Source organism: Ambystoma mexicanum, chromosome 6q (genome assembly GCF_040938575.1).
Source record: "Ambystoma mexicanum isolate Mex_15411 chromosome 6q, UKY_AmexF1_1, whole genome shotgun sequence".
NCBI lineage: Eukaryota > Metazoa > Chordata > Amphibia > Caudata > Ambystomatidae > Ambystoma > Ambystoma mexicanum.
This window is the reverse complement of record NC_090937.1, coordinates 818,697,715-818,719,781: the sequence shown is the minus strand read 5'-3', so window position 1 is coordinate 818,719,781 and position 22,067 is coordinate 818,697,715. Positions and strand designations below refer to the sequence as shown.

General features: G+C 44.5%; 1 protein-coding gene across 9 annotated transcripts in view; it reads right to left on the bottom strand.

The window, feature by feature from the left end:
* The window catches only part of RAPGEF2 (Rap guanine nucleotide exchange factor 2), a 1,671,940-nt gene that overhangs the window by 1,099,619 nt on the left and 550,254 nt on the right, over nt 1-22,067 (bottom strand). For all 9 annotated transcript variants that reach the window (XM_069631345.1, XM_069631346.1, XM_069631352.1 and 6 more), the window contains exon 3: nt 437-493. In XM_069631345.1, the coding sequence (XP_069487446.1) occupies nt 437-493 (57 nt within the window). The remainder of the gene's footprint in view (nt 1-436; nt 494-22,067) is intronic.

The following is a 22,067-nucleotide window of genomic DNA, read 5'->3' as shown; positions in this document are numbered from 1 at the left end:
CAGACTTGCCAATGTATTTCAAACTTCGCCACATCATTCAAAATGACACAAGTTCGCAAGCCCTCTAATTACCCTAAGCACGGGTTGGCAGCTTCAGCAGGGAGGGCTGGTCGCTCCTACTTTGGGTCAAATGACGGTTCACTCTGAGAGGGAGATGACATCTCGAGCGGACTAATTTACGCGCGCTTTACGTGGCTGCGGAGGCGCGGACGCTCTGCTGCGTGGACCTGTCAGCTCAGGCACGGGTTGGGAACGTCGCTTCGCCACCGACCGTCAGCGCTTCAAATGCAGAAGCGCTACAGTAGGAACTCAAAATCACTGGAGTAACCTCGCACTGGCCGCACCGCCCCCTCCCCGCCCCCCAACGCGGAGGCGAAGGAAGGCACATAAGGATCACGGTACCGTAAAATAACCAAAGACAGCAATGCACACTTACTAGTACAGCACTTCATTAGCTTCGTGCCGTTCATATCGCACAGTTTCACACATCAATCTGCAAGAGAAGAAAAGAAAATAGCATGAGGTGAAGGCCCAGGCCAGTAACCGCATACCTAAAACAAGTCGGCATATATGTTAACCAAGACAACACATTAAACTTCCAAGCCATGTTTTATGGGACTAGGTTATTAACTTGACAATTGAGCAATTTTACCACCACACAGGGCAGGCCTTTCCAAGAGATGCAGTGAATGCATTTTTGTCGGACCCGCACAAAAGAAAAATCTAAACACACACTAGCCAGCCAGCATACCCCTTTAAGGAAACATGGCAACTCATGATTTAGCTGTCTTGGCCTCCAGTTGGTGCAGGTTATACAAAATAAATCTAAGACTGAATTTGTCGATCTCTAGCAACATTTACTAAAACATGGAAAAAACTGCAAAAATATGAACAAATTTGAGCATAGCTCAACAATGCAAGGAGAACGACTCTATATTTCTGTTTTTTTTATATAGCACTTTGTTGTGATTGGATCCTTACCTGCCCGAGTGCTTGGTTTGGCATTGAGATGCAGGGCCTCTTCTATAAATGGATTGTCGAGTGTGTACCGTGACTGAATGCTCTTAGAACGAGGGTTGGTGAAAGGCTGGCTGTGAGCGAGGATGTGCTAGTTGTGTTTGTCCCCTTATTAAGAGATCACCCTGCTGTCATTGTAATCACTAAAGTATGAAGCTACTCGTCTACCAGTGTCATCTGCGTCCTTGGTCACCCACATCGCTTCTTTGGTGACGAGTCAAACAAACCCTATGTACGAACTATGCTGTGCTTGAGGGATGGCTTTAAAAACTTCCATGGCAACCCAAAAGAAAACTATCATCCTTCTGCTCCTATTGCAGCAGACATCTCTCCTTGAATTACAGTGGTCTCCACCAAAGCCAGTTTATCTACTGAACCTCTCACCTATGCTGCACTGTTTCTACAGCACATTAGTTATTGCTGGAGAGCTGCCCTGGTGGTGCCTCCTTTCCCTTCTAATTAGGACAGCCCGGTCATGCCTGAATCGATTTGTACCCATAGAAGAATTCAAAATGACAACACTGGCTCACATGTGTGCCGACCTCCACCAAGGAGACTGGTTATGTGCAGTGGACCGAAAGGACTCATACCTTCACATTCTGATTTGGCCTCTGCAAAGGTGGCTCCTGCGCCCGTCCTTGGGTGATGCGCACTTCGAATACAAGGTTTTACTATTTGGACTGAATGCAGCACTCAAAGGATTTACAGAGTTGATGGCTGCAACAATGTGCATCTTCGTCGGCCAGGTATTCATATCTACCAGTACCCTGGATGATTGGGTGACCAGAGCCGCTTCAGAGCAGAAGCTAGTGGCAGATCTTTTGACTCTCCTGGCCAATTTTCAAGCTGGCGTTTTCTGTAAATAGGAAGATATATAATGTTCAGCCGACGCAGAACATTCTCTTCCTTGGCTTAAATTGGAATTCCCTACAACAGCGATATTTTCCAACAAAGGAATGATCATGGACATACAACAGGCCATCACCTGATTCCTCAGTCGGGAGAGGATTTCAGCGGGGTGCTTCCAGTGCCTCCTTATGCTCATGGCGTCGTCAGCCATCCCAGTTCTGCATGCTCAGCTTCAGATGAGGATACAATTACTCTTGGCAGATCACTGGAATCAGGCGTCAGACACCCAGCCGGCGCTCATTCCGGGCCCAAACATTTTACATTCAGATCTATACTGGTTGCCACAGGAAGCAAATCTGCTAGCAGGCAGCCTGTTTGCAGAAGGTTGTCATAACCACAGACTAATCCCCCGATGGGGTGGAGTGACTTTATGCCACTTCTCCATCCATAACCCTGGTTCTACCCAGTTGCAATGTCCTGGAACTCAGAGCTATTCAGTTGGCATTGATGGCGTCTGTAAGAGGAAGACCATTCTAAATCAAACTTGCAACACAATCTGCATGTATTAAATAAACACACAGGGAAGCACAAAGTCTCCCGCTCTCTGCAGGCAGGCCTTACAGATTTGTTAATGGGTGCTGAAGAATTCCATCTTCTTGAGAGCCATTCACCTGCAAGCCTCCCAGAATGTGGAAGCAGATCTGTTGAGCAGGCTATCCCATGACATCCACGACTGGGAGCTTTATTCTTCCATAACTCACATGGTTTTCCAGAGAGAGGGGGACACCCTCGCCTGGATTTAATTGCACCCAAGAGCAACGCGAAATTCAAGTGGTTAGCATCAAGATGCCTCTTGGGAGGAGCTGCCTTTCCAAACCCATGGTGCAAGATACGCCTTTACAACTTTCCCTCAGTTGAACTCATCCCAAAGATCATTACCACGTGATGACGGACTCGCCGAGCATCTATGATCCTCAGAACACGTTGGACCTGGTTCTCAAGATACAATAACTGGAGAGGAGTACGAGGGAGCACTCTTCCATGTCCAATCCATTATGCAGCAAAACCTTGAGGTTCTGTTGAGGATGTATCCACCGCTTAAGATCCCAAACTGTGTGGAATTTGAAATTGGTCCTATTGTTGATCTCACACAAACCGTTCGAGCCTACGGCTAAGCCAAACAGAAAATTAGTTTTGTGGGAAATAGAATTGCTTGTGGCGGTGGCATCAACCAGATGCATCAGTGAGACACAAGCTCATTCACAAGCTCTGTCTGCTGGTTTGGAACCATACAGCATGTTCCATAAAGATAAGGTGGGTATGGGCGCCCATCCTAAATTCTTACCGAAAGGGGCATCAGCTTTCCACATTGACCAGGAGATTGTGCTTCCGGTATTCTTGCCAAACTTGCAGTAGCCACAGACAGAGCATGCCTGGCACTGTCTCGACATTAGAAGAGCGCTACAATTCTATTTCAACAGAGCTAGCTTTTTGAAGAGGTCAGACAACTTGTTGATCACTTATGGTGGAATACATTTGTCTCACAAGGTCAAAAGTGACCTGCGCATTCTGGATCATAGCATGCACACCAGAGGTCTGTTCTAGACAGAATAAGAGCATCCCAAAGAGTTTTCAGACACATGCAGTACATGCAAATGCACAGCAGTGGCTTTATGAAGAACGTCCAGCGGGAGGTGATTGCCAAGACAGTTAAGTGGTTTTCACCTTCGACTTTTTGCAAATGCTACTGAATACCTGTGCAAATGCTACTGAAATGCTACAAGTACCAGAGCCGTTTCTTTCTGGCTGCCATGATGACATGCATGCTGTCAGAATATCAACCAAGGTGACCTTAACTAAAGCACACAGTAACCAAGCAGACAACTCGGTGACTGTGGGGATGTATGACAAACCCAACCTCCCTCGGAGGGGATTTATGTTCACCAAAGGTGGATTTAAGGAGCCAGCGTCAGTTTAAAGAAATAGAACCTGGCCAGCCAGCAGAGAAGAAACATGATCCTCCTACAAAGTAACGAGGTCTGCAATTTCTGAATGGCCCTGAAAAATCAGGGAAAAATGATGGAAGGTGAAGATGAAGAAACCTTCCCACTGGATATCCGGAATTGCCCACGTGATCAAACTTACCTCCTGTTGTTGTGAGAGACGAACATACCAAATGAAGTGGACCACCCACATCCTAAAAAGCTACTGAATGATGAGCAGGTGAAGTATGAACTCTTTTTGACCAATACCAACATGCTAAGGAAATCCGAATCTGCATTAGATTCCCCCAGAAGGTGCAGTGTCGAGAGAAATTCCATGTGAGAGAGCCCCCCTCCCACCTGTCCACTGCCCACCTCTCAAGCTGAAGGGACTTGGTTCCAGCCTGCTCAGGATGGAAAACAGTCACATTGCCTGTTGAAATCTGCAGACTGACAAGCTACATTCGGCAGAACAGCTCGTCTAACACTGTAGATCACAAACAGCTACACAATAATGATATATCTATCCTGCTGAGAGATGCAGGAGCTTAGTGTGGAGAGGGGAAACGAATATCTTTAATCTTAAGAGCTCCCAAGTTGGCCCACCACTCCAGCAGGAGGGAGTATGTGGTGATCTTTTTTCGACAAGGGGTCTTGGGAATAGGTGACCCATTGCCAAAAGGCTAGCAGTATGGCTCGACCACAGAATGTCTCAATCAGTTCCTGTGTAATTTGAATCAGCACATTTTGAGGGTGGGAAGCCGGATTCCACAGGCTTTTCAAATGAAGTTGGTCTTGGTGCATCTTGGGGTGAGTGGGCAGAATGACAGCACGCAGTAGGCCAACATCTTGGATCCTTTCTGATGTGGGGAAAAGAGGCACTGCTGTGTCCAACCCAGATCCTATAAAGATCAGGATCTCTGAAGCCATCAACGTATACTTCATTGGATTCACTAACAGTTCAAGACATAAGAGGCAATGAAGCAACAAGATGCTCGAAGAGCTGGACACTAGCCAGAATATTGTCCAAGAAAGAATGCATGTGAATGAGCTGCAAGTGCAGATGAGCCACCACCCCAGCAATCATATTTGTACAGACCCCGAGGACCCCCGTTCAAGTCAAGAAAAAGCAAGGGGGCCCCAAATGAGAATGTGTAAATAGTTATCCTGCTTATCCACTGCACATAGCAAGTCTCCCTGAGATAAGGTTGGAATGATTGGTGATGCAGTGATCATGTTGAACAACTCAAGTGTAAGGAGAGGTCGAACAGGGAACGATCTAGGATGCTGTGAAGCCCTACCTGATTCGCTTTGGAAATGTGGAGAACTTTGAAAAGAACCCAGAACCACATTATGGGGCAATGGTCATCCTCCACAGGCCTAATTTCCAGAAGCATTTGGAATTTCCTTGGCTAGTGTGGGGGTTCTAGCCTGTATAAGGTAAGGACAGAAAGGGAGGAATGATGAGGAGATGATATGTCTGTATTGAGCCTGCCTGTTGTCTCTTTCACTGAAGGTGGTCTGGGTTATAAATTCCAGGCATGCCTCACAATGCTCTGCTAATAAACCAAAATTGGTCCAAAAGAAAAGCAATCTATTCCATTATCCTTTCTGTTGTCAATTCACCTTTCTCCCATCCATCAGCCAGTGAGTGAGAAAATTAGTGTTCCCAGAATCTATGGGTATAGACATTTATAGACCAGAAACAACTCCTTTTAGAGGTGTGTACCATTTACAGTGTTCCAGAAGTGACATCCCATTAAATCATTCCCTTCAAAATCATTGGGCATATTAATGAAGTGGGGGTGGGGTGGTATTCTAATGGGATGACTTCAAACTCTGATTCCCTCCCATTTGATGTGATGTCATCTTAGATAATTCTGCATTAAACAATTGCCATTTTCTGAAACATCTTGTTCTTCATATGTGATTGCGTTACTAATCAGTTCATCAGATTGCTCTCATTCATGAGAGTCTAAAAATGTGATTATCATCTCGGCACAATCTGTGATGTTTGTGTTACAGATGTTTCTTTTTTGTTTTCTGATACTTTTACTAAAAAATATTCTTCCATCTCAGAATAACGACCTACCAGGCCTGGACTCTAGGATACATGCATCAATAAGGTGTTCTGGTTCTGTGCAAAAATATCCATATTCATCTAATTTGCCTTATTAAACACATATGAACGAAATATTGTTTTACATTCAGTTGATAGACCTTTCCCCCCTGAACAATTGAAAAAAAATAAACCATCTACGACCTTCTAAAAATAAATTGTATTTATTTTCTATACACATCATAGGTTAAATTAGAATATTAAATGGCATCTCCAGTTCCTGGCTGGTAACAGCCATATGGTGTCAGTTCCTTTAGAGCACAGAGGTGGACATTTATGACTGCTGAGAAGGCTAGTTGTCATGGCACAAGTTCTTGGAGGTTTAGTTTCTAATAGCCACATGTTCATACAGCTCTGCCCCCTTGAATGATTGCAGCCCTTTCTGTCTCCAAGTCTTCAAAGGTGTTGATTGCATCCCCATGGAAAGACATGGCTGGTGGGAAGATTTAATTATGTGTCAGATGGGATCTGTGCAATGGGCAGCCTTTGGTTTTATTACCTAAACAGGTCTCTGAGAACAAAGATCCAAGCAATATGAAATTTCTATAGTGCACCCTGTGGGTTTCATTTCCTTGAAGCAAGCCACCCCCTCAATAGCTGTTGGAGAAGGTGAGGAAAACACAACTTTGCTTTCAAGGCTGTGATGAATAATTGGATGTTGTCCCTTCTACCCTAGCGGGAGTCACTTTCCATGAGGCCAGAGAGGTGAGGCCATTACCTGATAGTCTCCCGGGGGTGTTACTCAGCAGGTGGATCTCATGGGGAGGATCCCCCCCTATGGGACTAGGGATGACTGTCAGGAAGAATGTGGCATGCCCAAAACATATTCCCACCTCCCTCATCCTCCTACTTTATACAGGGTTGCATAATATCACACACATCCATGTACATGTATAGGGTAGATGATTTTGCCTCCCTAAAAAGTACTGAGACAAGGAAGAGTAGGGACTACTGCTGGGGTGGTCAGGAAAGGTCCCCATGATGAAGGGGGATTCATGTTGCGCGTGCCATATTTGTGACGGGGGTACAGGGAACTGGGTGCAATGTTGCAATTTCAAATGTGTCTGTTGTAGTTAATTGTGAATGGGATATGTTACTTTAGTGTTACTTTTGTTTAAATTGATACATATTAGATTTGTATGCACATAAAAAGATAAAATGCTAAAACCGCCAAAATAAATCTAAAAACAATTTGGACATGGTGTGTGTGACGCGACAGAGATTCATAATGTGAATGCAAGGAAGAGGAGCCTGTCCTGAAGAACCCACTGTAAAGGAAGGATAATATTTATTAAACATGCATGCACACTGAGGAACATACACAAATGTTATTTATAAATCTGTATGTAGTGAGCTTTTATGAATTCATTTAGACTTTGCAGGCAGCAGTTTGTGCTGTGAATTTCAGGTGGTTGGAAAATCTAGTTCTGCAGGAATGAGGGCTGGGGAAGGAACAATGATTAACCAAGCAGATGGCCAGCCGTTGAACAGGCCACAACGTTTATGGCTTGGTAGGTCTGCAGGAGGCAGATGTAATCTCTTTAAGTGCATTCAAATTTTGCAGAGGGGCCCGGCCATTTGTTTTGACCAGCATTAAATATAGGAGGAAGTAACTCCCGAGGCTAAAATGTGCGATACCCAGGAGCTTCAATTGTATTCTCATATGTGCTGAGCGTGTTGAAATGGTAGTCATTTAGATTAGGATGTCCATGACGCCAGTAAAAGTTGAGGTGTTTGAGGTGGTGATCACCAGTTCAAAGGGAACTTGTTTTTTCTACTTTCCTCATGTTGCTGAAGTATTTATGTGAACCATTTGCAATTACAAATAAGGTTAAAGGGCTCAAGCCAGTTGTTACTATTAATGAGTTAAGTTTGTACAACAAATGCTTAACTGTGTGATGATGTCACAACCTACCACGGACGAATCACAAGAAGGGGTGTGCTACAAATTTGATCTGAAGATGGTAGTTAAGATAACAAGTGGCCAATGTGTTAGAATATTATAATAATAATAATAATAATATGCATTTTTCTTAGCCCTAAGGTAATCACTTTTTGTGATCAAACCCTCTTCTTTTAGCAAAGTTCAAAAAGGGGTCACATTTGTCAGTTTCACTTAGTAAATCAAATTGGAAATGTGTTTGTGGCTATTTCTGTCAGCCATTATAAGAACGTGTTATAACAGAAGACTGGATCCATGTAAAGGGCATGTTTTAGCCGACTGTACTTCACTGATAAACTCAGATGGAATAGTATTAAAAGCAGGACCTCCCATTCAGCGAAGTGAGAAAAGCTTTTCACTATGGTATCATTTTCTTAGCTAAATTCTATGTAAAGGCTGACCGCACTAAGCAAAGGCTAGTTACACACCGAGTCATATGTTCAGCCCTTCCATTCTTGTTAAAAGCATGAAAGGTATCTTTTAAAGGTTGTGCCAATAGGGTAACCATTGTTGAAACGAAGGGCAGGTGGGTTCTGTGTTTAAGGACCTCAAACATAAGTCACCGACCGTGAACTGGTGGATAAAGTATGCGATTGAGCCATAAGCAAAGTAAAGACTCTTGACATAGCAAGAACATCTGTCGAATATTGTTCCACTGTCTTGGGATGAGGTGAATTATTGTGTGTAGTTTAAACATATTTGCATTATTATCTTTTGCAAATGAATAACAAATTACCTATGTTGATTCAGGCTCAGTTTTGTATAAAAAGCGATGTGGTGAACCATTCAGGTTCTTCACTTCTCCACTCTCCATGAAATACTGGTCGTGGATGAACCTGAAGTCCGCTCAAGTGTAGTATATGTATGTATTAAACCTTCGCCTTGCAATCTTGAAACTCTGTCTCAGATGCTCTATTTTGTTTGAATTGTAGTGCTTAGAAGTCTCAAGAGAAGAACTGGAGAAAGATGGGATTTCTTTGTATAGGTTTTGTATAATTACATGTGTGGATGGATTTTTAATAACATATATGGGAGCGTTTTAATTGTTGCAAAAATGTATATAATGTGTCAATAATAATAATTTTATTGTGACTTAGTTTACTATGAAACTTTACACATAAAATATATCTTAAATAAGAACAGAATTATAGTGAGGAAACTTATCAATAATCAACAAAACAAAACATTACATAAAAGATGCCAAGAAAGGCAATACATTATATTCTTTAAATATACATTTCCTAAAACCATATAAAACAACTTCAATTTTAGGTTCGCATTTACATTTACAATAATTCTGAAACCATGTCTTACCACAAAATGCCATATAATCTCTATTAAGTGTTTCAGATAGAATATCAGTCTAATACCGTAATGTTACGAATCCTATACAAATAAATGCCAATGTTGGCTAGCAATCCTTCATGGTTTTCATCTTTAATTATGCATCGACTCTTCCTTATGTCCACCTATATGGTTATCTTAAGTCTTATTTCCACTTCCAGCCAGATATTGTACAGTGCCATCAGGAGCCTTATACTGTTTGAATTAATACAGTGATGCCAAAATAGTTCCTCACAGATATAACCTTGGTTATGCACAAACGGCCCCAAACCAAGGCTTATGGTACATGACATTTTACAGCATTCGGTCAGTACGTGTCTGGCCGTTTCTAGCCGATTCACTTCTTTACATAACCTGCAAAGCCGTAATTCTAGGGGGATCCTATCTCTTCTACCTGTTGTCATTAAGGTGGGCAGTTGTTCTAGCCTTAGAAGTAATATAAAATGTCTAAGTCTCCTATTTGGGCATAGATTGAGATATCTCTGCATATTTTTGTAGTTATACAGTCTATACTGGACGAACTGATAGCTTTTCAACTTCTGGAGATGGGCATAATTCTCCAGCCAATCCCAAAGCTCTATGCGTTTAACCAGGGCCCTTTGCGTTTCTATGGTAACACTGCCTTCCCTAGTTTGCCATCCAATGGACTGCAGAAATTTAGACATTTGCTCCTTCAAGGGGCACGCAGGTTGGTCTTTCAAGATCTCTAAGTAGACCGCCTTGAGTAGCCCATTCTTAGTCTCCTCCCTCATTCTTAGATATAGTAGGGCTCGCTTTTTTAATACAATCGCTTTCAATGAGGTCAGCCCCAATTCTAGTCTTAGTATTGCCATCGGGATTCCCGGTGGAAGGCCCAGGATAGAGCGCCAAAATTTCCCCTCAATCACCTGCAACCATTTCAGGTCAGAGTTGAGGAGGGCTTCTAGACCATAGGTGATCATAGGTGATAATACCTGCATGTACAGTTGTCTCGTTCCCCAGATAGTAAATCCCCCCTGTTTCAATGTGAATCTATGGAACAGTGCTGTCAGTTGGGTTGCCTTTACATTGCGCGACTGCTTGCAGAGAACATAGTCGCCGCTAGTCTCAAATTCTATCCCTAGATAGCGGTAATGAGGAGAATAGGCAATGGTATCTATACCTACTCTAAGCTGTATGCGTGTGGTGTTCTTGATGGTAAATCTCATTGCCTTAGTTTTATCCAGATTAATTTTGAGGCCATTTCTCTCAGCGTATTCCCATAGGGCAATGGCCGACCTTCGAAGCCCACCAATTGTGTGATCTAAAATAACCAGGTCGTCCGCATAGGCCAGGACAGGGCAGATGGAATCTCCTATTTTCGGAGGGCAATTTGTCGCTGCCGTAATGGCCCCCGGGATGTCATGTACATACATATTATAGATCAGTGGGGCCGTGACACATCCTTGTTTAACCCCCCTGTTTTGGAGCACACTTCTAGTGGTGTGTCCTTCCTGATCTAACTTTACTTTAGCAGATGTATTCTGGTGGAGTAATCTAAGATAATAGGTCAGGCCGTCCGGGCAACCCATTACTTTTAGCTTCCTCCAGAGGGCCTCTCTTGGGATAGAGTCAAATGCCGCCGAGAAATCTATATAGAGGGCATATAGTGGTGGTTGCCCCCTTGATCTGGCACGTGTTCTCAGAAGGTCCAGCACCATGATGTTGTGTGCCGTCGAGTATCCTTGCCTAAAGCCGCTCTGAAATTTGCAGAGTATGTCTGATTGCTCTACCCAGAGCTGCAGCTCCTTTAGTAGGAGAGAGGCAAATATTTTGCCCGTGACATCCAGCATTGAGAGTAGTCTATAGTTGCTAGGATCCGCTCGATTACCCTTCTTGAAGACTGGTATGAGCACCGCTGTTTGCCAGGATCGGGGAATTCTCCCTTCTTTTAAGATCTTTTTGAACATTATAGCTAACAGGGATGCCCAGAATTCAGGATGCGCCTTCATCACAATATTTGCTAGACCATTCGGGCCCGGGGCGCGGGAGGACTTTAGTTCGGAGATTATATTCAGCACCATTTGATATGTTACATTAAAAGGGGGGTTAGGTGGCCTATAAATCAATATATGAGGTTCCCCTGAGTCTGCTTTGGAATTCCTATTCTCAAGGAAGGCTATCCATGTTTCAGCATTAATAGGGTTAGCTAATGTACCTTGTGTAGTGCCTCGCGCATCACCCAGCAGAGTCCAGATGTTCCGTGTTTTGCCTGTACAGATCGTATTAACTAGTCTTTGCCAGGCCTTGATTTTATCTAGTTTCCGTTTGGCCTTGATCATGGCTCTAAATTTATTTTTAATACTCCTTACCCTCTGAAAGTAGACGTCTGGGGGTGAGCTTGTCTCTTGGCCAACCGGAGTTCAGCTCTACGCTCTCTTTTCAAGTTTCTCATAGCTATGTCAAAGGGTGGCATTTCCCTACCACAGAGAATCATGGGCCTCATTCGACAGACTGCATGTTGTTTAGCAAAGTTGCAGATCCAGTATTCAATGGCTTCACTCGACATCTCCTGGAAGTCCGGTAGTGAATTTGGATCAATATTGAATTTTGATAATATAATGTGTCAACTTATGTGGTTCACTGAGACTTGGGTTTGTTTTGCCCTACAGCGTCATCTAGCTCCTCCCCAGACGATTGTACAATAAACCTGCTTTACGTACAAACATGCACTCGTTCGTTAAGTGGTGGGCATGCTTGGGTGAAGGTGATTAGGGCCCATCCATATACTACCTACGTGAGTCATATGTGAAAACTGGGACGAAGAAGTGTACAAGTAACCGAGTGGAGGATGAGATCATCAATACTGAGATGAAGAAGAGGCACAGAATGAAAAAGAATACCCTGCAGAACCAAGATCAGCATTCTAGTCAAGAGGGACAATCTGTAAGACAGTGGAACACAAAAAGGGAAGGACTGAATTGAGTGCCAGTCCCTCCCTGGGGGCTCCGCGAGCGAAGCTGCAATTCTGCAACTGGAGAAGGAGAAGTTGCTGATCAGGAAGCTGGTGAACTGGAAATGGCATCTCAAGCAGGTCTGAGTCAAAGGGACCTACCCGAGGGCTGGAGAAGCAGGAGTCCGGTCCCACCAGAGAGACAGGCCTCACAGTCAAGAGTGGACCTAACAACTGCGAAGAACCAGGTACGGCAGAGTCGCAGCAGAGAAGGAGAAGACCACAGATGCAGAGCAAAGCCTGCAGCAGAAAGCAACAGCTGGGTGAGACAAGTCAGAAGGTACGTTGGCCACCAGGAAGCCTGAAGGGAACCCTGCAAGACTGTGTCATACATGGGAGAGCGCCAGAGGCGAGAAACCCAAAGTAAGGAGCCAGGAAAAGAGCTCCCCAGTGAACTGAACAGTGCGATACCCTCTCTCTCTTCGGCTGGGGTCTCCCTCTGGAACAGCCTCCCTGAAACTTGAGGAGAACCATCTCTGGTTCCGGAACCACCTCAAAACCTTTCTCTTTGCTTCTGCTTTCTCTCCTCCTCTCCCCTGCTGAATTTCCTGGCTGAAACTGCCCTGGTTCCTGGCCACCCTCTGATCTCGGGCCCTCCCCTGCCAGTCGCACACCTGCACTGCCTTCCTAGCAACCGTCTAACTTGGGGACTGTTCTCTCTATCCCTACAGCCCCATTACCAGCACTGGACCCCTGATGTCTGCACTTACCCTTGCACTTGCCATGAGCTGGCTGCACTTTTTACTACTGTTTATTATTCTATTATCCCATGTACTGCACTGTCCCTTCCCCTTTTCCCCCCGCACTTTCCTCTTCCCCCTTCCCATGCACTTGCGTGATCTGTATGACACCTGGCCTAGTAGGATCGTTGTCTGTCTTCCACTGTTTTCCCCTCCCTTGCCTTGTCGCACCTTGAAACACTTGTTGTATAGGCGCGTTATAAATGCCATATCATATCACAACATAAGCTGGAGAACACAAGGGGGAAGACCAGAGACATCTTACAGGTGCCAGTTGAGCATGGAAACTGGTTACAAGAATTATGGGGTAAATACCTGCCAAGAACAAAACAGGCCCTTAAGGGCTAACCATACTTGGCAGGTTAGTGAACCAAGTTGGTGAGAGCCTGAGAAAGGCGAGGGAAAGAGAGTCAAACCCCACTGGTATTCTGAACACTGAAAACAAGACCATACTTGGCAGGCTAGTGAACCAAGTTGGTACAAGTCAGGGCAAAGGTGTTTGTGACATTGTGAGAAAGGCAAAGGGAAGGAAGTCACTCTCGTGGCATTTTGAGAAGCCTAAGGAAGGCCAGGGTAAGGAAGTCATTCCCCTGGAATTGTGAACATTGTGAGAATCCTGGAAAAGACAAAGGGAAGGAAGACATTCTCTTGGCATCAATGTTTCAAAGTTAGAACATTGCTTTATTTGTGAACTGAGATTTTTTAATCTGGAATTTGTGTGGTGCCTTTGGAACAGATTGGGGAGTCCTTCTCTAAGGAACTAGTCCCTCCAGCCTACTGGCATGCTGCTAGTCCGCTCTACATAAAAAGGGAACCTTTCTTCTGCATTAAGAAGACTCACCAACCTTTTAGTTTAGTTAGAAATGTAAGGGAAGGACATTTTTGATACAGGACGGTTGACCTCTGGTTTCGGACATTCGGACACATCCTTAGTATTGAGTTGAAGCAGGCAAACCCCTCTTAGTAATAGGTCAGATGGGCATTTTCCTTTATTGTCTCATGAATAAAAGGCTTTAGCAACAATCCCGCCACCTGTGTGACAGTATCCCCCTTTGCACCCTTACAAGGCCCTTCCATACCCTTACAAGGCCTAGGCTGGTTTCATTCACAAATACAGCCTTTGAAAGTCATTTTAATTTCATGCATTTCCCCCACTGTAATTGACACTTCAAGTAGTGCTGCATAATATTTTCTTTGCAATCAATCTGCTGTGAAATATTTACTTTGTAGATTTTTCTAATACTGATTTTGAGCCTTTAAGGAAGGAAAGAATTCAGGCCCAATTACATTTTTACCTTTCTGTACCATGCTGTTCTTTTACATTCCAGATTGTCTGTTTTTTTGCCATTTAACAAATGTTTGTTGGATACTTTCTGGTAACTAGAAAGACTGATTTTGGTCCTTGTCAATTACTTTGGACAAATACACTTATTATAGATGGGCACCTGACTTCACAACACTTCCTTGTATGTGTCTTTTTCAGATGCTTTTCACAGGTTGTAGTTCACATGTTGATTTTGTAATGTTTTTGCTTTGCATCCCTTTCCTTTCCTTTGCATATATTTCTCTACAGCAGAAAGTTTCCTTTTACCCCAAAGGGCAGTCAGCATTACTTGCTTTGAGTTTAAAGTTGATCACCATTGCTTTTGGACTTGACTACATTATTGGCTATGCAATTCAAAGGAAAGCTCATGTTGTGTGATAAAATATGTGCCATTTGTTGGGTGAAAGCACAATTTGTGAATGAAGCAAGGAATTATTTTGATGCCTCTCACTTCCAATTCAGACAGTCTTCATTGTCTTGTATCCTCCCTTATAAATGATATGGTTGACTACCAACTGTATTAGGCCCTGGCCCACCTGTAAAGCATGAAATATCCCTGCTTATAAGAGTGGTACATTTCTCAAAATATGAGTATTCCTCCCAGAATTTCTGGTTGCAAGCCAGCAGGAGCAACATTACGATAGATCGTCTTTGAAAATACTGTCCAATGCCTTCTCATCATTTCCCAAAGTAGAGGAAGTAGACCTGCTGTAATGCCCTCCTATGTGGCTGAGGTGCTGGAGTAGGGCTCAAGGTGAAACATTGGTAAAAGCATTCTGTCTGGCCTGACAGGCCAGAGCAGTTGAATATCGGCCCAAAACAAAACTATGAACAAGCAGATTAGAGAATTAAATACTGAAGGTTAAACATCCAAACTCAAGCACGGCCAGTTTGAAAGTTTCTAAGATGTGGCACCAGGCCTTGCATGCAGGTACCCTAACACTAACGACACCTCAGCATTGGACATTGCCAATGCTCTATCTGACCTGGGCTTCTCCCACTGCATACAGGAACCTACCCATATCAAGGGGAGAACCCTTGATTGGCTAGTCGACTTAAACTGCAACATTATTTACAGTCTAACTCACCTTGCGCTTGGTCAGACCACCATCTGATCACCTTCAACTTCAAAGCCAACAAACAATGCCTCAAACAAGACATTGCTCCCTCGATTCAAACTAGAAACAAAAGGGACATAACATGTGAAAGGCTACTCCCACTTATCCTACCTATTTTGAACAACGTGTCATCTTCATGCATGGACCCTTACTCCACTAGTTGATACCTTCAACCATGCTATGCTCCAAGCCATGAACACCAGTGCCCCAATCAACTTAAGGTAACCCAAACCGCGTGCTCACCTCAACTCGTGATTCACACCATAGTTGAGCATGCTGCACAAAGAAAAGCAAACCGCCGAAGCCTGCTGGAAAAGTTATCCTTCTGACATCAACAAGGACAGCCTCACTATAGCGTCCCTCAACTATAAAGAGGCTATCTTCCAAGTGAAAAGAGATAACAAACGTATTCTGAGTCCAATACCAGAAAACTCTTATAAATACTGAAAGAACTTGAATCCCCAGTAACTCCCCCCGACACATGCAGCAAAGACAACACATGGTGCTCAAACATCCAAAAGAGCGTTCTTGGGCAAAATCACCACACTCCAAGCCAAAATTAACGCTAAACAAAACAGCCTTCAGACGGACCACTTGCTCAGCACGCACAACCACCTCCACCTCTCATACTCACAAACCCTTCACTTTCTCACCACTAACCATCACAGAAATTGAAAACATTATCAACAAACTCAAACCCTCTAACTGCCAAGGCGAGACATGCCCAGTCCCAATTATTGAGGAGGTCTCACATGAACTAGTCCCTTTTATCACTGCTCTCATAAACTCATCATTCAATACAGGTATCGTCCCGAATAACCTCAAGGACGCCTGGGTCACCCCCTTCTCAAAAAATCCACCCTTGACCCAAGCATACCCACCAACTACAGGCCCATGCCAAAGGTACCATTCCTGCTTAAAATACTGGACCGTGCTGCCTATTTACAGATTCAGGAGTACCTGGAATCTAACAAACCTCTCGGCCTTAGGAAATCTGGCTTCTGCCCCAGGCACGGCAATGAACCTGCCCTCATTGACTTGAAAACCCGAATTGAGGACCGGAACGACAAGGGGCAACTAGTCCTTTTACTATTACTACATTTATCAGCAGCTTTCAATTTGGTCAACCACCAAATTCTTTGCCAGCATCTCAAATCTGCTGCCCACTTTTCGGATTCAGCCACATCCTCGATCAGATCCTTCCTTGACAACAGATTGATGGGTGTCTTCTCCCCCTAAGCCTCTGCTGAATCCTCACTCATTTTCCGTGGCATCCCTCAAGGATCATGCATCTCGCCAACACTGTATAATGTGTTTACTAAACCACTTTTAGATATTCTTGACTATCTGCGTGTCACCTACACTAACTACGCCAATTACACCCAGATACTCATCCCTATCACCGGAGACCATACAGTGGACACTAAATCCTTGAACAATGTCTATCTGGTGATTCAAGCGTGGATGGCCTCAACAATGATAAGACCGAGCTCCTCATCTTAGGCTCCCATAATCATCTTAATAAACTTGATCCCGCATTCAAATCATTCATCATCGATGGCATTACCATCATGGTCTCGAATAACACCAAAACGTTAGCCATCTACCTCGACTCTACCCTATCACTCTCCAGACAAACCAATGCTGTCAGCTCAGCTTCCGCCTACATGTGCAAACTTGACACCACTTGCCGTCCCATCCTCACTACTGCTAATTGCACTATCCTAGCTAGAACACTCATTATGTCTAAGATTGACTATTGTAATGCTCTATATCTAGGGACGAGCCAACGAAACCTAAATAAACTTCAGGTCACACAGAATAATGCCATTAGGGCAGCTCTAAACATTCCTAGGAATCAGCACATTTCTGACACCAGACGCAATTTACGCTGGCTCTCAGTCAATCGAAGAATTTTCCTGAAAACACTCGCGCTCAACCACAAATGTCTGGCTAACCAGGCTCCCACCTATCTGGCTAGCAGATTTACACCCTCTACCTCTACCTGACCTCAGAGATCCGCACAAACCCATTGACTCGCTCTCCCCGGGTTTAAACTTCAGAAAGCAGGCGCGACTAGTTTCCCGGTCCTAGCCACCAAGCTGTGGAATACTTTGCCCAACCCTCTTAGATCGTAACCCTCCTTCCACTCCTTCAAAAGTAAAACCAAACTGTGGCTCCTTGCCTCAGACACGCCCACCATTGTCTGACTCTGTACCGCCCTGATGCCATTTCTCAGCCTACACCCTGCAGCGTTGTACATATAATCTGTATCTTCTTTTACTACTACTGTATATTTATGCTTCACCTGCTCATTGTATATTTCGTTCTGTACATATGTTCTATATTATCTGACTTGTATTGTATTGTAATCTGTTATATGTGTAACTGTAACCTTAAAATAAGCACCCAGATGCCTTTGGGCCAGGTGCGCTATACAAATAAAGAAATACAAATACACCTCCTAACATCTGGCTCACAGCTGCACCCTCCCCAAAAAGCAAGGCACAGAGGAGAGCATGCACAACCACGCATGTCCTGTGTGGTACTGGTGATTCCTTGGAAGGTGCTCACTTACAAGACACTTCATCTTCTGGTCGACCAAGTCACTGAAGTGCTGTGCAAGAGGCAGAGAGAAAAGGTCACAAGAGAGTGATTGCCATACACATTTCAGCACCAGATGCGGTACCAGCAGCATTCCAATCACTCAAGCAAAGAGTGCGGGTCACTCCCAGCCAACCCTTTTCAGCATAAGCAGAGGGATACGCTGATGCTTTGAGGGGCTACAGGAAAAAAAAAAGCTCTTATGTTAAAGCTCTTATCTTAAGGACAATAGTTTCAGCTTATAGGTAGCACTTTCAGCGCCACCTAATAGCCAAAACTAATAAACAATTTTGAAACTAATAGGAAAAAAGTTGCCAAAACGTCATTCCTCATGCCTGAGGCGCCAGCCATGCCAGTGCAAAGTAAATGACCGACAGGATGAGGGTAGCAGATGGGGGCATGGCCAAGTGCACAAGTGTGCACGGATGCATGATTCAACCCACTTTGGGACATTTTATTTGCATTTAAAATAGTCTCTATTAGTGCTCCTCAGATGAAACTGGGTGTAGCGACCTTACACAATTTTCGTTTATGAAAGTGATACAATAGGCCACATTTACAAAGATCTGCCCTGGAGCAAACTGGAAGATGGCCTGATAATCTCAGGGTTATACCAGCAATTGTTTACTAAAGTATTCACAAAGTTCTGAACAGGAGCAAATCTGGAAATGCCTTGAGTGTCTATGATTTGCTTGTGTCCCAAATAAATTGATGTGACAATGTTTTCAATAATCCTGTGACAAATAAATACACTTTCAGTTTTTCTAACAAACATTGTAAAACAAAACTAGACAATTGAGGCTTGCAGTCTAGGGGTGGTCCCTGTACGCTTTCACTCACCTCCATAGCCGAGTCTCCCTACTCCGAAAAAGGTCTCGTCACAATTCAGATTCACTAAAGCCAGGGTACCCCTACTCTCTAGTCTGTCCCTACATAGAGATGGTCTAAAGGTCACACCCTACTCTAACTCAGTCAGGGACTTCCAAAGTGACCTAAGCAGGGTATTAGAATTGCCCTGGCGTGCCTTCCGCCGGGTGCCCATCTTCCAACCTCTCCTCACTCTCCTTTCCCCACTCCAGTCTCCACTCTTTGCTACCCTCCTTTCTGTCCATCTTGCACTCTCTCTCTCGCTTGGCACTCTACTCTCTGCACTCCATATCCTGATCAAATCCCCGTCTCTCTCCCCCTTCTCCTGTCTCTACCCTCTAGCTTCCTCCTAATCACATCTGTCCTCCTCTAGATATCAGTCCTTCCAACAGCACTCCTGCCTCTGCTTTCTTCCACTCTCCTGCCTCTCCCCCTTGACCCTCTCTTGTGGTGCTTGCAGTTTTTCTATTATTACTTCTGTGCCGTGCTGTTTCCACATATCAATGGTCCTTCCCATTGGTTTGAGAAGGCTAGTGCCTGCTGGTAGTAATAGTCATTTTGACGAAAATACTAGGCTTTTCTGGTCACTAAGCCTCCGGTGAAGTATCAGAAAGATTAAACAGAGGTATCCAGTCGGAGAAAAAGGCACCAATGTGCATCCACAGTTCTAGGTATACCATGGAGGAGGGGGCAGAGGTCTTCCCCCCCCCCCCCAACTCCCCCACACCACCACTTGGATAGGTCTGACTCTAGCAAGGTCCTGGCAGATGTCTACCCCAGGTTGAAAAGGCTCCGTGGCTCCTATTGACAGGGTCCTACCCTTGATGCTGTACAGTTGGTTCCTCAATGCCTGAGGTCTCTGCAGCCAAAGATAGTTACTGGGTCGCTATGCAAGATTTCCAGCTCGCTGGCAACCCGAGTCCATCAGCTCTTCCCAATAGCTCCTGCTTGGCTCCCTCTGGCCCCTCCCAGGTGCTCTCCACCGAAACGTGTGTTCCTCGCTCAGTCTGGGCTCCAGCTCGCCACTTCCTACTTTTGCCACTCGCCTGTAACCTCCACACTTGTTACTCGCTATTCTGAGCCTTTAATAGGCCACTTTCACTGCCACTCATTAGGGGCATCAGCTTGGTTAAACTGTCTTTCGATTTTAACTATCCGCCCTAGCATGTCCATTAGCTGAGAAAGTGTTAAAAGGAACACCAGTCATTTTTAGGTACAAGTCTAGTTGCTGCACTGCCTTCATGCAACTTCAGTGCAAGGTCTGAACCAGGCTCCCAAAGCCAATCCGCTTTCACAGAGCAGGCGCGACAATATATTTCATGCTGCATCAGTAAGACCGCCTTGTAGTTTACTTGTAGAAAGCTCAACCTTCTTTTTTTGCCACAGGGATGGCGTCTCTTCTATGTGGCCCTGCAGGCTTGCCTGTTGAAGGGAACACTACTTTCTGGTGCAGCTAATTCTAGAATTTACATTTATTGGGTCTAGCTGTGGATGGATCCTATGAGTGTTAGTAAGGTCAGCTTTGCCAAAGCCAATCTTGTTAGGGTGGGGCACTATCCTGAACCTGCATGTAAGCGGTACCGAAGGGGATCGGCCAAACAAGATGGGCCTTGTTTCCTCCTTATAGCCAAATGTCAAATCATTCACGATGGGGCACGGCACAAACGATGGAAGGGTTCTCTGCAGCTAATTCCAAGTACCGCTTCCAAGTTGCTTTTAGCTCCAGCTAGGTGGTCCTGGTAGACCAGCTTTCCTGGGCTGCAGAGAACACTCAGGGCCTTGTCATGGAGTCAGAGGGCATAGTTTGTCACAGTGCTTAGGTGTTCTCGTTCATTTATTTCAAGTGCTGTTTGATGCACTGAAGCAGGGTAAGTGCTCACCTGGGGACAAGAGGAGCGAGGTGCACACAACATCTGGGTATTCTTAGAGTGAGGGATACTCCTGGGAAGTTTGCTTGTATATTGAAGTTCAATCAAAGGTTTATTGCTTCTTACAATATTTATAGGTGTGTTGAAGGGCAGCCAGGTGTGCCCCATGGTTGCCTTCTAGGTGTTTGCTTAGGAGCGGATATACAAATGAGAGCTCATATGCTAGTGGAAGATGGACAGGGTACATTGGTGCTTCTGAATTGCCTTTATCACTGCTGTCAGTGATGGCTTGATTCTTTCTTGTGTTTTTAAAGAGAGGACTTGGTTTGTTCTCACAGGCATGTGTGTCAAGAGACGCAATGTTCTAGCCCATCCTCCAGGTCAGGAAATAGGAAAGCTGTGGAACGTGCTATTTGCAATGTAACATTTGTTAGTTTTACACATATGTCGGCGGGTGCCTGCGTCACAGAGGATGTGGATCAACCAGTGGGCGTTTCAACCAAACTAGGAGGAGCTGGTGGATCTCAACTGAACCGAGAATCCACAATGACCAAAAGGTCACTTGTCATAGCCAGAGATTGTAGCCCGGGCAAATGTACATAGCGCTACCAGCAGAATGATACTTTACAACATAAAAGAGAATATACATGAAGACGGAATATGAGACCCAGGGGCTAGTGTGTAGAACAATGCTGTGCAGCTGGGGATACGCGCAAACACAACATTTGATTTGACTGAAATAGATGTTGGCAAGTTACCAGTATCTAGAGGAAATAACTCGTGAGAAAATGTTCCTAAAGGAAGAGGAAGAGGCAGGGGACTTCGGGGGTTTACAGGGCAGGATCAAAGGACCACAAAACCATGTTTCCACTAAAAAAGAAGCAAAATAAAAATAGTAACCGAAGGCAGATTTTCCCCTAGGGCAAAGCAAAAATGTCAAACAAAAGATGAAACTCAATTTCCAGGTGGGAAAACTGAAAAGTCCACAAGGAAAAATAAAGCAGTCCAGTAAGATAGTGACGGCTGTGGTCGGCGTACCAAAGTGCACGCCGAGAGAACTCATTGGGAAATAAAGCAAAAGAAACAAAAAAAGGGTTTACAAAAGCATACTGATTGAGCGAAACTAAAGTTGCTGTTCACCTTCCAGTGCTGTCAGAATAGGGAGCGAACCAGCTAAAACGAGCACACGAACTATGCAATGGGTACCTTGGTTGCTTAATTGAGCAGGCTCAGATAATCGGACCCTGAATATGATGCGATATTGGGCTGCACAAGTAACAATTCCTGTAGAATGTCTGATCATTTATAAAGAAGTGGAACTC